This window comes from Dryobates pubescens, chromosome 13 (genome assembly GCF_014839835.1).
Source record: "Dryobates pubescens isolate bDryPub1 chromosome 13, bDryPub1.pri, whole genome shotgun sequence".
Lineage (NCBI taxonomy): Eukaryota > Metazoa > Chordata > Aves > Piciformes > Picidae > Dryobates > Dryobates pubescens.
Window position 1 is genome coordinate 9,018,097 of NC_071624.1, and position 12,539 is coordinate 9,030,635.

General features: G+C 52.7%; 1 protein-coding gene across 1 annotated transcript in view; it reads left to right on the forward strand.

The window, feature by feature from the left end:
• The window catches only part of HDLBP (high density lipoprotein binding protein), a 43,943-nt gene extending 36,749 nt beyond the window's left edge, over positions 1-7,194 (forward strand). The window contains exons 21-28 of the mRNA XM_054166891.1: positions 109-263; positions 944-1,048; positions 1,699-1,833; positions 2,393-2,536; positions 2,721-2,906; positions 4,696-4,812; positions 5,218-5,346; positions 6,427-7,194. Of these exons, the coding sequence (XP_054022866.1) occupies positions 109-263; positions 944-1,048; positions 1,699-1,833; positions 2,393-2,536; positions 2,721-2,906; positions 4,696-4,812; positions 5,218-5,346; positions 6,427-6,513 (1,058 nt within the window). The 3' untranslated portion in view covers positions 6,514-7,194. The remainder of the gene's footprint in view (positions 1-108; positions 264-943; positions 1,049-1,698; positions 1,834-2,392; positions 2,537-2,720; positions 2,907-4,695; positions 4,813-5,217; positions 5,347-6,426) is intronic.
• Positions 7,195-12,539: the final 5,345 nt, after the last annotated feature.

Sequence of the window (12,539 nt, forward strand, 5' to 3'; positions counted from 1 at the left end):
GTAGTGTCTGGCCTCCTGTGGCAAAGCCCAGGCTGAGGACCTAGAGGGGGGCATGTTAAGCAAGGAGGGGGCTCTGTGCATTTGACATGAGACTTTCCGTGTTGCCAGCCCCTGTTGCAGAGCCAGCTGTGCAGGAGAATGGTGAGGAAGGTGGGGAAGGCAAGGAGGGGAAGGATGTGGATCCCAGCTCCCCCAAGAAGTGTGATATCATCATCATCTCTGGGCGCAGGGAGAAGTGCGAGGCAGCCAAGGAGGCGCTGCAGGTAGGTGGCTTTCCAAGCCCCCTAGTCCTCTCAGGTAGTGATGGCCTGATGGAAGCAGTTCACTGCAGGCTTTATCACAGAGTTGTTGCAGTTGGAAGAAACCTCTGAGACCACCATGGCATTAAACCAAAGTGCCGTGTCCACATGTTTCTTGAACACCTAGTGGGTGGTAATATGAGCTGCTCAGTTAAGGTGGCATTCCAGTTGCCCTCTGATGCTAACTGTAGAGCTGGTCTGTACTGCTCAAAGGAAGTCCTCTGCTCCATGGTTTAGCTTGAATCACAGTGCCTGATCTTATAACTGTTGAAGCTCGTGGGCAGCCCCGAGCTGCTTGCCATAAAAGCAGGATGTGCTTGTTTCATGGCAAGCTCACCTCCACCTCTGTCACCGCAAAAAGCTGGAAAGAGGAAGACTCTGAATCATTCTAGCTTTGGTGATGTTTTTCAAGTCTCATAGACGGAAGCCAAGGATATGAAACCAACCTGCTGCCAGAGGTGGTGTTTAAGATTGTCGCTTTGGGAAAAATGCTTTGACACTCAAGAGGTCATCTTGGTGTTTGCAGCTGTTCTCTCTTCCTGTAGAGTTTGTATCTAGCAACATGTTCTTTTGGGCCAGGAGTATGGCAGGCTGAAAGGCAGGAGAAGTCTTTCAACTGATAAACTGTGCTCCCTCACCTGCAGGCTTTGGTTCCTGTCACCATTGAGGTGGAAGTTCCCTTTGATCTTCACCGTTACATCATTGGCCAGAAAGGCAGTGGGATACGCAAAATGATGGATGAATTTGAAGTAAGTTGTTGCCCTTCTCCCCATCTTCTCTGTCCTGGACAATCCATAGTCACCATGTTTGTGGTGGTGGCAATCAGTTGAGAGATGATCAGAACTGTCATTGACCATGGAATACAGGCTCTGTAAGGAGAAAAGGAGACCTGTGCGATGTAGTCTGCGGCTCTGGGGCTTGGTAGGCTTCATGCTGAGACTGTGTGATCAGTGTTGATGCTGCTAAGTGTTGCATGGCTTATTTGGTGCCTACAGCGTTTCCTCATCAGTGTGAGAGTTGTTCTCCTAAGCCATGGGAAACAGCTCTGCTATGCCTGCCTATTTGGGAGAATTCCCCAGAAGCCCACCAGGATTCTTGAGGCTACTGCAGGTTGGCTGCAGACAGTGCTGCTGAATGTCTATTTGCTTTCTAGCCTCTCCAGGCTGGCACAGGCACTGCTGAGTGCTGAAGAAACAAGGTTCTATTCAAAAGAACTTACATATGGTCCCAGACAACTGACTCTAAGTGGTCTTGCTTGAGCAGGGAGGTTAGACCAGATGACCACCAGAGCAGTCTGGTTGGAAGCTGGCCTTAGCGGTGGAGAGGATCAGCAAGATGCCAGCCTGCAGTGATGGGCACTATAAGTGATACAAAAGCATAACCACTGTTTGTTTCTCAGGTGAACATCCAGGTCCCTGCTCCTGAGCTGCAGTCTGATATCATCACTATCACTGGCCTGGCTACCAACCTGGACCGTGCCAAGGCTGGGCTGCTGGAAAGAGTGAAGGAGCTGCAAGCTGAGCAAGAGGATCGGGTAAGGCTTGTGCCTGTCCTTCCCTTTAGCCAAACAAGGCTTCCACCTCTGGGTGTCCTTTCAGAAGGTGCACAGACTCCTGGCCCCCCTTGGCTTTTAAGATCACTCAGGTGCTGCACAGGTGTAGTGTGTAAGTTCAAGAAGTGATGGGAGAGTTTTGGGATTCTGCTTTGGGTAACTTTGGACCGTCTGAGGCCCTGTCATGCCTTCATGTACCTTCAAGAGGCTTCAGGGTGGGAACCTCACTGTGCTAGGAATCTCTCTGTACCTATTTTCACTGAATCCTTATCACAGCTGTGAGGAAATAAGTGAAGTGTGAGTTGGGATAGTTGTTTGTTACTTGTAGTTCCTTGCTGAACTTGGAGGAAGCTCAAGGCTCCGGACAATACTTGCCTTGAGTGCTCTTGTGTAGCCACAAACACTCAAGCATGACCCTGCAGAATCTGTACCATGTATCTCAGATGCTAGAAAGAAACACTGGGACTTAGATAGACACTTCTGGACCAGCTGTGCTGTGTTCCCTGCTCTGGTGTATCTCACTCTGCTTCTCCTGCTGCAGGCCTTGCGAAGCTTCAAGCTGACGGTTACCGTGGATCCCAAATACCACCCTAAGATTATCGGGCGGAAGGGAGCAGTGATCACCCAGATACGCACAGAGCATGAGGTCAACATCCAGTTCCCTGACAAGGACGATGAAACCCAGGTGAGAGTTTGGAGGGGGTGTAAAGAGGGCTGCTGATTCTCCATGAGCACAGCATCTTCTCTAGGGCTCTGAACTCCCTGCATTGCCTTTGGGTAAAGTGAAGGGGAAAAGGGTTGAGCCCCAGGGAAAAGGTTTGCTCAGCTGCTTATCAGCCTGGTCTCTTCCACTCTTCCCTGTACCCCAGGCCCAAGACCAGATCACCATCACTGGCTATGAAAAGAATGCCGAGGCTGCCCGGGATGCCATCATGAAGATCGTTGGCGAGCTGGAGCAGATGGTGTCCGAGGACGTGACCCTGGACCATCGCGTTCACGCGCGCATCATCGGCGCGCGCGGCAAAGCCATCCGCAAAATCATGGACGAGTTCAAGGTGAGTGCTGGGGGCACGCAGCGCCTCTTGGGCTGGGCCTGGGTGGCAGTGGTGCTGCTTGCTCGTGTGCTAAGAGCTTGGTAGCAGCTTGGTGCAAGGGGTTAAACTTAGGAGTGTCAGGCTCCTTCTGGTCTTTGAGTCTTGTTCCCGTTGAGCGCCTTCATCTGGAACAGAAGCAACGGAGAAGCCAGGGCTGCCCTGCTCACCTCCAGCTCTGCCCCTCTGTGCAGCCCTCTTTTAGTGAGGTTCTTTCAGACAGGCCTTCAAAGGGAGGATGTGGTCATGTCAGCTACTCCAGTTACTTCAAGTGGACAACCAGGTCTGTTGCTGGGGGCTCTGGAAGGAAACTGTACCCAGACCTCCTCAGCTTGAGCTGAGCTCAAGGAAATACTCTGGCTTTATTCATTTCTCTAGGCCGCTGTTGATTCCCTTGACTTTGGGAATCTTGACACACTTCCAGGATTCCAAAAGAGGTAATGCTTGGCAAACTTGGCTCTGGGAAGGGCACCTCTGCCCTTCAAACGTGTGGCAGTAGCAGGGTGCTTTACTCCAGAGGTAGTAGTGAATGTGAATTCAGGTTGATGAGACTCTGGGGACCCGTATCTTGGCTGGGCTGTTGTTGAAATGAGCTGTTTGGTTCCTAAATGAGCTGCCTTGGGTTTTGGTCCTGTCTTGTGTGGCTTGCTTTCTCCCATCTGGAAGGTGAGCTGTGAGAGAGCTCTGGCTCTGTGCAAGGGGTGCACTACGCCAGCTCCATGTAGTGATTGTCAGCCAGGACCAGTTTTATCTGTGGGGGAAACAAAGCTTATTGTGCTTCATGCCCATGGATTGATGGTGTGAAATAGCTTGCAGCACTGTCAGAACACTTTGTGGAGTAATAGAATTATTTTGGCTGGAAAACACTTGGAAGATCCTTGAGTCCAGCTGTCAACCCAGCACCACTGTGGCCATTAAACCGTGTCCCCATAGTGCCATGTCCACACATTTCTTGAACACCTCTAGGGATGGTGATTCCAGCACCTCCCTGGGCAGCCTGTTCCAATGCCTGACCACTCTTGCAGCAAAGAAATTTTCCCTAATCTCCAATCTAGCCCTCCCCTGACACAATTTCAGGCCATTTCCTTTTGTTCTATCACCTGATACTAGGGAGAAGAGACCAACCTCCACCTCACTCCAACCTCCTTTCAGGGAGCTGTAGAGAGACAGAAGGTCTCCCCTCAGCTCCCTCTTCTCCAGGCTAAACAACCCCAGTTCCCTCAGCTGCTCCTTACCAGACCTGTTTCCCACACCCTTCAGCAGCCTTACTGCCCTTTGGATGTGCTCTAGCACCTCAATGTCCTTCTTGTAATGAGGAGCCCCAGACTGAACCCAGTACTCGAGGTATGGCCTCACCAGTGCTGACAACAGGGAGACATCACTGCCATGGTCCTGCTCATCAGTGTTGCTGACTGATGCCAGAATGCTGGTAGCCTTCTTGGCCACCTGGGCACACCTCTATCTGTCAACCAGCACCCCCAGGTCTTTTTCTTTCCAGGAGGGCCCCTGGGCTGTGTGAACAGCAGGGGCTGCAGGAAGATGGGTCTTTACTTCAGATTCTGTTCTGCCAGGCTTTAAGGACAGGTATATGTCAGTGTACCACCAGTGTCTGAACTGTGGAGATCCTAAACAGACTTGTGGCAGTTGAACAGATCAGAGCTTTTCTTTCTGTGAATCTATGAGAAGGGTGAAGGGGAGCCTGTGGTTTTTCAGATGTGCAGATGTAAGTCCTGTCTGGTCTCTTGTGTTGCAGGTGGATATTCGCTTTCCCCAGAGTGGAGCTCCTGACCCCAACTGTGTGACTGTGACAGGACTCCCTGAGAATGTGGAAGAAGCTATTGATCACATCCTCAACTTGGAGGAGGAATATGTAAGTGTTCAGCAGGGGCTTAGCAAGGATTTCCTCTGCTATAGAGGTAGATCTCTGAAGTATCTCCATGTGATGTTTTCTACTGCTGCATGAGAGAGCTCAAGCCCTGTGCAGCTGTCCCTCAGACCAAGTGGGCACTGCAAAACAGTGCAAGGACTGGCCCCACTGCCCAGGAAAGGACAATGAGAGTGCTGGGATACCACCAGCATGTGCACATATGTACCTTGCTGCAGCTTACATCAGTTAGGAGTTGGTAGCCCTCAAGCTAGTGCAGAAGCACTGTTTGGTCTTTGTAGGACAGAGTGGCAACCTTGGATGGGTTGCAGCACAGTGAGGGAAGGGGGGTGTCTAATGTTATTTGGAAGAGCTGTCAAGGTTCCCCTGCTAACTAGATTGTCACTGCAGCTTGCAGATGTAGTGGATAACGAGGCAATGCAGGTGTATATGAAACCTTCCTCACATGAAGAGTCCAAGGCTCCATCCAAGGGCTTTGTGGTGAGAGATGCTCCCTGGGCCACTGTCAACAATGAAAAGGTGAGTGCTGCTTCTGCTACAGGCCTGGGGGCAAAGGGCATGTGGCACCTTCTGCCAAGGACTGACTTTGAGGTCTGGCCCTCTTGTCTCAGCTGGGGACACTGAGCACCCTCCCTCCTGTGGTAGCAGAGAAAATAGTGAAGGGCCCTTCTGCTCCCTCTGGTCTGTGCAAGCTGAGAGCAGGCCTGGGCTCTGTCTCTCCAGCTTCTGAAGCTGTCTCTTCTCACCCAGACTGATTTGTGGAGCTGCTGAGCAATGGGGCACCATTACCAGAAAGTGTCTTGCCAGGTCATGTTGGTTTTAGTGGTAGGGATGGGGCCCCAGGACTCATGACTCTTCTGCTGGAGCACAGAACTGGCTCAGTGTTTGCAGCTGTGCTCTATCTGGGAGCAGTGAGCTGGGACAGCTGCTGTGGGACTGGCCTGACCCCACTTCTCCCCACTGAGTTACTGAGGTTGGGTCCTTGAAGCCCTTGATCCACCTGCCATTTGCTGCTATCTGCACACTCCTAAAGGTCATAGAATCATAGAATCAATAAGGTTGGAAAAGACCTCAAAGATCATCAAGTCCAACCTGTCACCCAAAGACCTCAGGACTACTAGACCATGGCACTAAGTGCCACATCCAGTCCCCTCTTGAACACCTCCAGGGATGGTGACTCCACCACCTTCCTGGGCAGCCCATTCCAATGCCTAACAACTCTCAGTGAAGAACTTTCTCCTCACCTTGAGCCTAAACTTCCCCTGGTGCAGCTTGAGACTGTGTCCTCTTGTACTGGTGCTGGTTGCCTGGGAGAAGAGATCAACCTCCACCTGGCTACAACCTCACTTCAGGTAGTTGTAGAGAGCAATAAGGTTTCCCCTGAGCCTCCTCTTCTCCAGGCTAAACAATCCCAGCTCCCTCAGCCTCTCCTCATGGGTGGCTTGGCTGTCCACTGTCTGAAGGACATAATGATCCCTTTCAGCACTTGCCTGTTGCCTCTGCTGCTGGGGCCTTAGAAATGCTGCTTAGCTCAGGGGCACACCGTGCACGTTCCCAGCAGGGCAGGAGCTTAACTTGTTCCATTTTTGTTTGCTCTAGGCCCCTGATATGAGCAGTTCTGAAGACTTCCCCAGCTTTGGGGCTCAAGTGGCCCCCAAGACTCTTCCCTGGGGACCCAAACGATAATGACCTGGAAGCAGAACCTCCTCCAGCCCGCTGACCTGACACTAACCTGCCACAAATGCTTCTGTCTGAAATCTGACCCAGCGGCTGGAGCAAAAGTCAATTGTCCCAAGAGGTCTCCTAATGGTGTCTGGAGTGCTAGACCCCATCCTGCTCCCCTCAGCTATCACCGTGGCTAGGACCCACCCTCATCTCTCGATAGATATTCTTTCCTCCTTTGGAACAAGACTTCCAGTCAGATTCAAACACTAAATGTGTGTGTTTTTGTTAGAAACTTCATAATTGACTCCAAGTGGCTACGATTTGCAGCTTCCCAAGCGCTGGCAGAGCAATCTGCTCTCTTGAGCATGTCTTACTAGGCATTCTCGCCTTCATTAGGAGACCTCCTTTACTGTGGCTAGGAATCTACTTCCTGTCTCATGACCTCAGGAAATAAATTTCCTTGACTTTCTAAAGCCAAAACGTTTGCCCTCTTTCCTTTGTGTTTATCCCAGGCCTTACCTTACCTTTGTAGAGTGCAATCAACTCTTTCTTTCCCCCCCTCTTTTAACTGCCAAAAATTCATTTAATGCTGACTGTGGGGAGAGCTTCAAAACAATCTGAAAGGTCAGAAACTTGCTTTTTGAAGGAGCAAACTCTTCAGCAGGCTGTAGAGGCAGCAGAGATGGAAGGGGCTAGAGCACCATCCGGCAGTCTGGCCAAGGCAACGCCTCCGAGCGCAGCGCGTAGCGAGCGCGCCCCTGGCAGCGCAGCAAGCACAGCCTCAGCCTGCACGCTCGATGAGTCTTCCAGTGTGTGACGACAGAGCCCTTCCTAGCGCCCAGCCACCCGTGGTCACCCTCCCCAGCAGCCAGCAGCGTGAGCAGGCAGAGCAGCCAGCACATCACAGACTCACTGGATGGGGATAGGTTTGGGTCACCAAAGCGGCCGCAGCGGCGCGGCCCAGGAGAAGCTGGTGGGAAGCACAAGCGTGAGAAGCTGTAGTTGTCTGCTAGCACTGCAGCACCTAGAGGTGAGCGGTAGGGACCCTGGTACCGTTGCCTTCTTTCTACCTCAAAAGTCAGTACGATGGCAGCCTCTCAGTGTCAGTGGGTAAACAGCTGTTCCAGCTCTTGCCCTGGCCTCCAGAGCAGAAGTGTGGAGGAGAAGCAGGAGGAGCCCTTTGTGGGAGCTCCTCTGGCAGCAGGCTGGGTGTGCTGATGAAGAGGCAGGCTGTGAATCAGAACCCTGGGGCTGTTTGCTAAGCCATACCAGGGTTCAGTCCCAGGCCAGAGGTGCAGCCTTGCCCCTAGCTGCAGGGCTCGTTAGTCAGGCTTCTGCTCCGGTGGCACTGAGCGACTGCTGGCCTGGGGCCTTGAGCCCTCCCGGAGGCCTCCATCGTATGGGTAGAGGGTGATCCATGCTCCATACTCTGGGCCGCTTGCACCTAGGCCCTGCCAGCGCTTGCTCACAGAGGGCTGTGTCCAAGCTCCTCCAGCCATGTCTTTGTGGAAGGAGGCAGGGAGCGTGGGGTCTGGGTTCCCTCCTTTCCCTGCCTCAGTCCTACAGCGTTTGCAATCCGAGCTGTTCTTTATCCCAGCTGCTTCAGCTCTCGGACAAGCAGGAGTCCCTAGCCTCTCTTCTTTAGCGCTGCTTAAGCAGCAGAGGCCCAGAACTCTGGCAAGCTGAGCCCAGGGCTCTTGCCTCTCCCTCTCTCTGGCAGGCCTGACAGGCCAGTGCTTCTCCTTCCTGCACCAGCTCTTCTTGGAAGAGGCTGCTCTGCAGAAGTTGAACCAAAAGCTCACAGTGTGTTCCTTAAGTTTGAGAAGTGACTGAAGCTGACCACGGCATGTTGCAGGGCACCTGGCTTCTCTGGAAGGGCAGGGTGGCCTTGCCTCCTGCAGGGGAGACAGGGTGGGTCAGGCAGAGCTAGGGTGGCACCCTCCCATCTGTGTCTGTTACAAACTGGTTATCCCCGTAGTTTAGGTCTGTCCTGCATCACCAAGCCTATCACCAGCCTCTTCCTCTTTAGGCCCCTCCCCCCCCCAGCTCTCACCAGTTGCACAGCCAGGCTTGAGTTACATTTGGGGCAGCGCCACCTGGGCTCGTGCCCCATAGCCCGACCCTCCACTCTAAAGAAGGTCATGAAGTGATTGTACCTAGTACTGTCCCCCCCACCCCTCCTTCTGCAGCAGACTGTGGCATGTGTCCATTTCCTCTTTGACGTCTTCCATATTGTACGTTTCCATAGCAATGATCCCTTGGCCTTAACTTTGGAATCTGGAGACTATATGCAAACATGTACAAAGGCTCATGAGTATGGATGACACTGGAATTTTATAAATTCTAAAATAAAACCTGAAACAGCTTGGAGTCTCATGGATATTATTTCTGCTGGTGGGTTGAGAGCCAAGGCAGCCCTTGCTTGGCTAGGCTTCGCCCGTCTGAGGAGTTCCAGCTTGCAGGCACGAGCCTCCGCTGCAGTGATGTCCTTGCTGAGGTGGGACTCGCACAGCAAGCAGCTGGGCAGAGGGAGGAGGAAGCAGCAGCTCTAGGCAAGGCTGGAGGCTGTGCCTTCCTTGCAAGAAGCCACCAACCTGCTCCCGCCAAGGGAGGTGCTGCTGGTAATGCTGCCAGTGTAGGGAGGAGAAGGAGGTACCAGCCCTGCTCCCTCTTCCTCCTCTCCTCCAGAACTAGAGCACCTTAACCTTCTGTGACTAGCACCACTGCACAGCACCCTCCACTTGGGCCCAAGCTTCTGCTCCCTGACCTGTGAGACTTGGCTCAGGGCCTGTCATGTTTAGAGGGTCACAGCACCCCTCACCTCTCACGTTCACCCTGTGGCTCCTTGGCTTTCCCTGTCCCAGCAGCAGCTCAGCCATTCCCACTGTACCTGCTGGTGCTGGCAGGAGGAAACCCTCCAGCTGGGGTTCCAGCCACCACAGGTGGAAAGAGGAGAAGCCAAAGACCGTGCAGGAGGCCACAGCACTTCCTTCACAGAACCACAGAATTGTTTGCATTGGAAAAGCTCTCTAAGATCATCGAGTCCAACCCTCAACCCTCTGCCACCATGGCCATCACACCATGTCCCCAAGGGCCATGTCCACATGTTTCTTGACCACCTCCAGGGACAGTGACTCCATCTCCCTGGGGAGCCTGTTCCAGCACCTGACCACTGTTGCAGGAATGAAATGTTTCCTAATCTCCAACATAAACCTCCCCTGGCACAATTTCAGGTGTGACACCTTCATCTTGACACCCACCCCTCTGATATTTATAGACAGTTGTCAGATCCCCTCTCTGTCTTCTCTCCAAACAGCCCCAGTTCTCTCAGACTTTCTTCACAGGAGGTTCAAGTCCATCATCCTTGTAGTTCTCTCTTGGACTCTCTCCAGTGGTTCCCTGTCTCTCTTGGACCGGGGAACCCAGAACTGGACACAGTATTCCAGGTGTGGTCTCACCAGGACAGATAGAGAGGGAGGAGAACCTCCCTCGACAAGTCATTGCCCCATGCTTATCCTGACAGTGTGCTATGTGCCTCAGGTGCTGCCAACTTGCTGAGTCCCCCAGCCCATGCCTGCAGCCAGATCCTTGACGCTGGCCTTGCCTCTTTATCTCCCAGCTCACCACAAGAACCTGAAGCGCAGCAGACGCTGGCATTTGCACCAGCAGTTCTTTCCAGGGCCAGCTGCTCTCTCCTCACAAGTTGAAAGCAGAAAAGGCAGGGATGAGCAGGTTGGCCAAGGTGGCAGGTCCTTACCCCTCACTCTGCCCCGGGCCACGCTGCAGGGCTTGGTAGCTGGTACCTCAAGCACAAGAAAGAAGTCCGAGGTCTGGCCAGCAGGTGCCAGCAAGTCCAGGTCAAGCTGCTGTCCTGGTCCCCAAACACTCTCTCTGTGGCAGTGAAGTGCACCTGTCACTGCCTCTGCTTCAGTGGCAGCTGAAGGGTCTCTCTGGTCACAGCTCCCAGCCCAGGGCAGCTGAACACCACCAGCAGCCCTTGGCCAGCCTCAGCTGCAAGGGCTTTCTCCTTGGCAAAAACAAGAGCTCTGTGTGTCGCTGCCTTTGGAGCTGAACATTGTGTAAACCCCTTCCTGGGTCATGAAAGATGTCCTGGTCAGAGCTGTCTGGAAGGAAAGGCATCAGAAATGGGGACAGAAATGGCATTTTTCTCAAGGTCAGACTTTATTGGGAAAATGACAACAGGAACATTCCAAGAAGGGCACGGTGACAACCCCTGAAGTTTGACAGCTTTGAGGGGAGGGCACAGATAAGGTTCACCTAGGGAGAGGAAACTCCCTCAGGAGAAGTGGGCTGTGTCTGACAAGTCAGGAGGAGCCAAGCTGGCACCTTCTGCCTACCCTAAACCCATTCCTGCCTGGTTGATGAGTGACTGGATAATGCATCCTCACTGCAGAGCAGTCTGCTGTTGTCCTCTTCAGAAAGAGAAAACTGCCAGGCCCCAAAGGACCAGAACAGAAGCACCTTTGCTCATCTTAACTGGAGGGACATTCCCAAAGAAGGGTCAGATGTGTGTGATGCACCACACATGTAAGTCACATCCTGAGGAGTCTCTCCCTCCCCACTGCCTTGCCTTCAGGAGCCATTGGCCATTTCCAGTAGGTTTCTTCTCTTTTTCGGCATTTGATGCTGAGTGGTGAGAAGCTACCAGGAGAGGCTGTGGACCTGATTCTTTTAGCCATTCTCCTGGCTGATCTCACCACAGAGCAGAGATGATTGGACAGACCTTAAAAGCAGGTGTGAGGGCATTGGCAGCACGGGACAAGTGCCCAGCTGGCCATGGGACAGGAAGGCAAGGTGATTGAATAGCTTGGGGACCAAGGTCATTTACAATCAGCAGCTGTTGGTGTTAACTGAAGATCCCTGCAGCAGGCCTGCCAAACTGCTGGAAGAGGAGGTCTTGTGAAGACAGAACGGCCCTGCTTGGGCTACAGCTGAGGAAGCAGGGCTCAAATAACTTGAAACACCCAACTTCAAAGCAGATTTTGAGGGCAGGGTGCCTGAGAGAAGACCTTGGTCCAAGAACAGTTTAGGGCCGACCTTGTGCCGCACTTCGGCTCTGGACCAGAGCTACTGCAGTGGATTGTGGCCCCAGCTGTATCAGCTGTTGCCCAGCATTTGTTAAGCTGAGATCATGCAGTTGGTGTGTTTATCACCAGCAATCCCCAACCTGCTGCATCTGCCCCTTTGAACGATTATACCCTTTGATTCCTTTCACTTGCTGAAGCTGTGTCAGTGCTAGTCCTTGTTGGGGCACTGGAAAACAAGAGGCAAACCTGACTTTTGCCAGAGAGTTCCAAGGAAGGGCCCTGTGGCTTTGAGACAGGCAGACATCAGGCTCTTCCACACAACGTGAAAGGCAGCAACATTCATTTGAGCTCAAGGAGGTCAAGACAAAGTCTGTGGGACACTTGGTCTATGGACTTGTAGAAGTGGTGAGCTACTGGAGCTCTTTTCTGTGCCCTTGCACAGAAGGCAAATGTCCTGGGAATTGCCTTGCAGAGGGCAGAGCACAGGTGATGTGGAGATTGCCAGCTACTGCTCTGAGCCCAGACCTGCCAGGTGATGTTTTCCTCTGGCATGCAGCATTGGAGGAAAGCTCTCCCTGAACACAGTTGCCTTCTTTCAGTTCTGTGCTTGCTTCTATAGCTGACAGCTGGAACAAGCTGGGAACATTTTCCAGTGAATGGAGCCAGTGAGGGAAACCTCTTTGTGTTCTCCAGGAACGTTTGGATATGGCTTCTCCTTTCCAGAAGATCACAGGGGAGCAAATGCATTGGCTTGGGCTAGAGAGTGTCAGGGTTTCAGCTCATCTACAGCTGTGCAGTCAGAGACTTTTGAGCTGATGAGGGTTCCTCACTTGAGTTACAAGTTGACCAACACATTTCTCAGCCTGACCCAGCCTGAGTGAAGCACACATTGATGCTCCAGAGCACTGCGTAAGATGAGATGGCAGCACTGTGACAGGACCTGAAACCAAGTCCTGATCTTAGTGTGTGTGGTGGGAGAATGTGGCCAGGTTCCCCTCT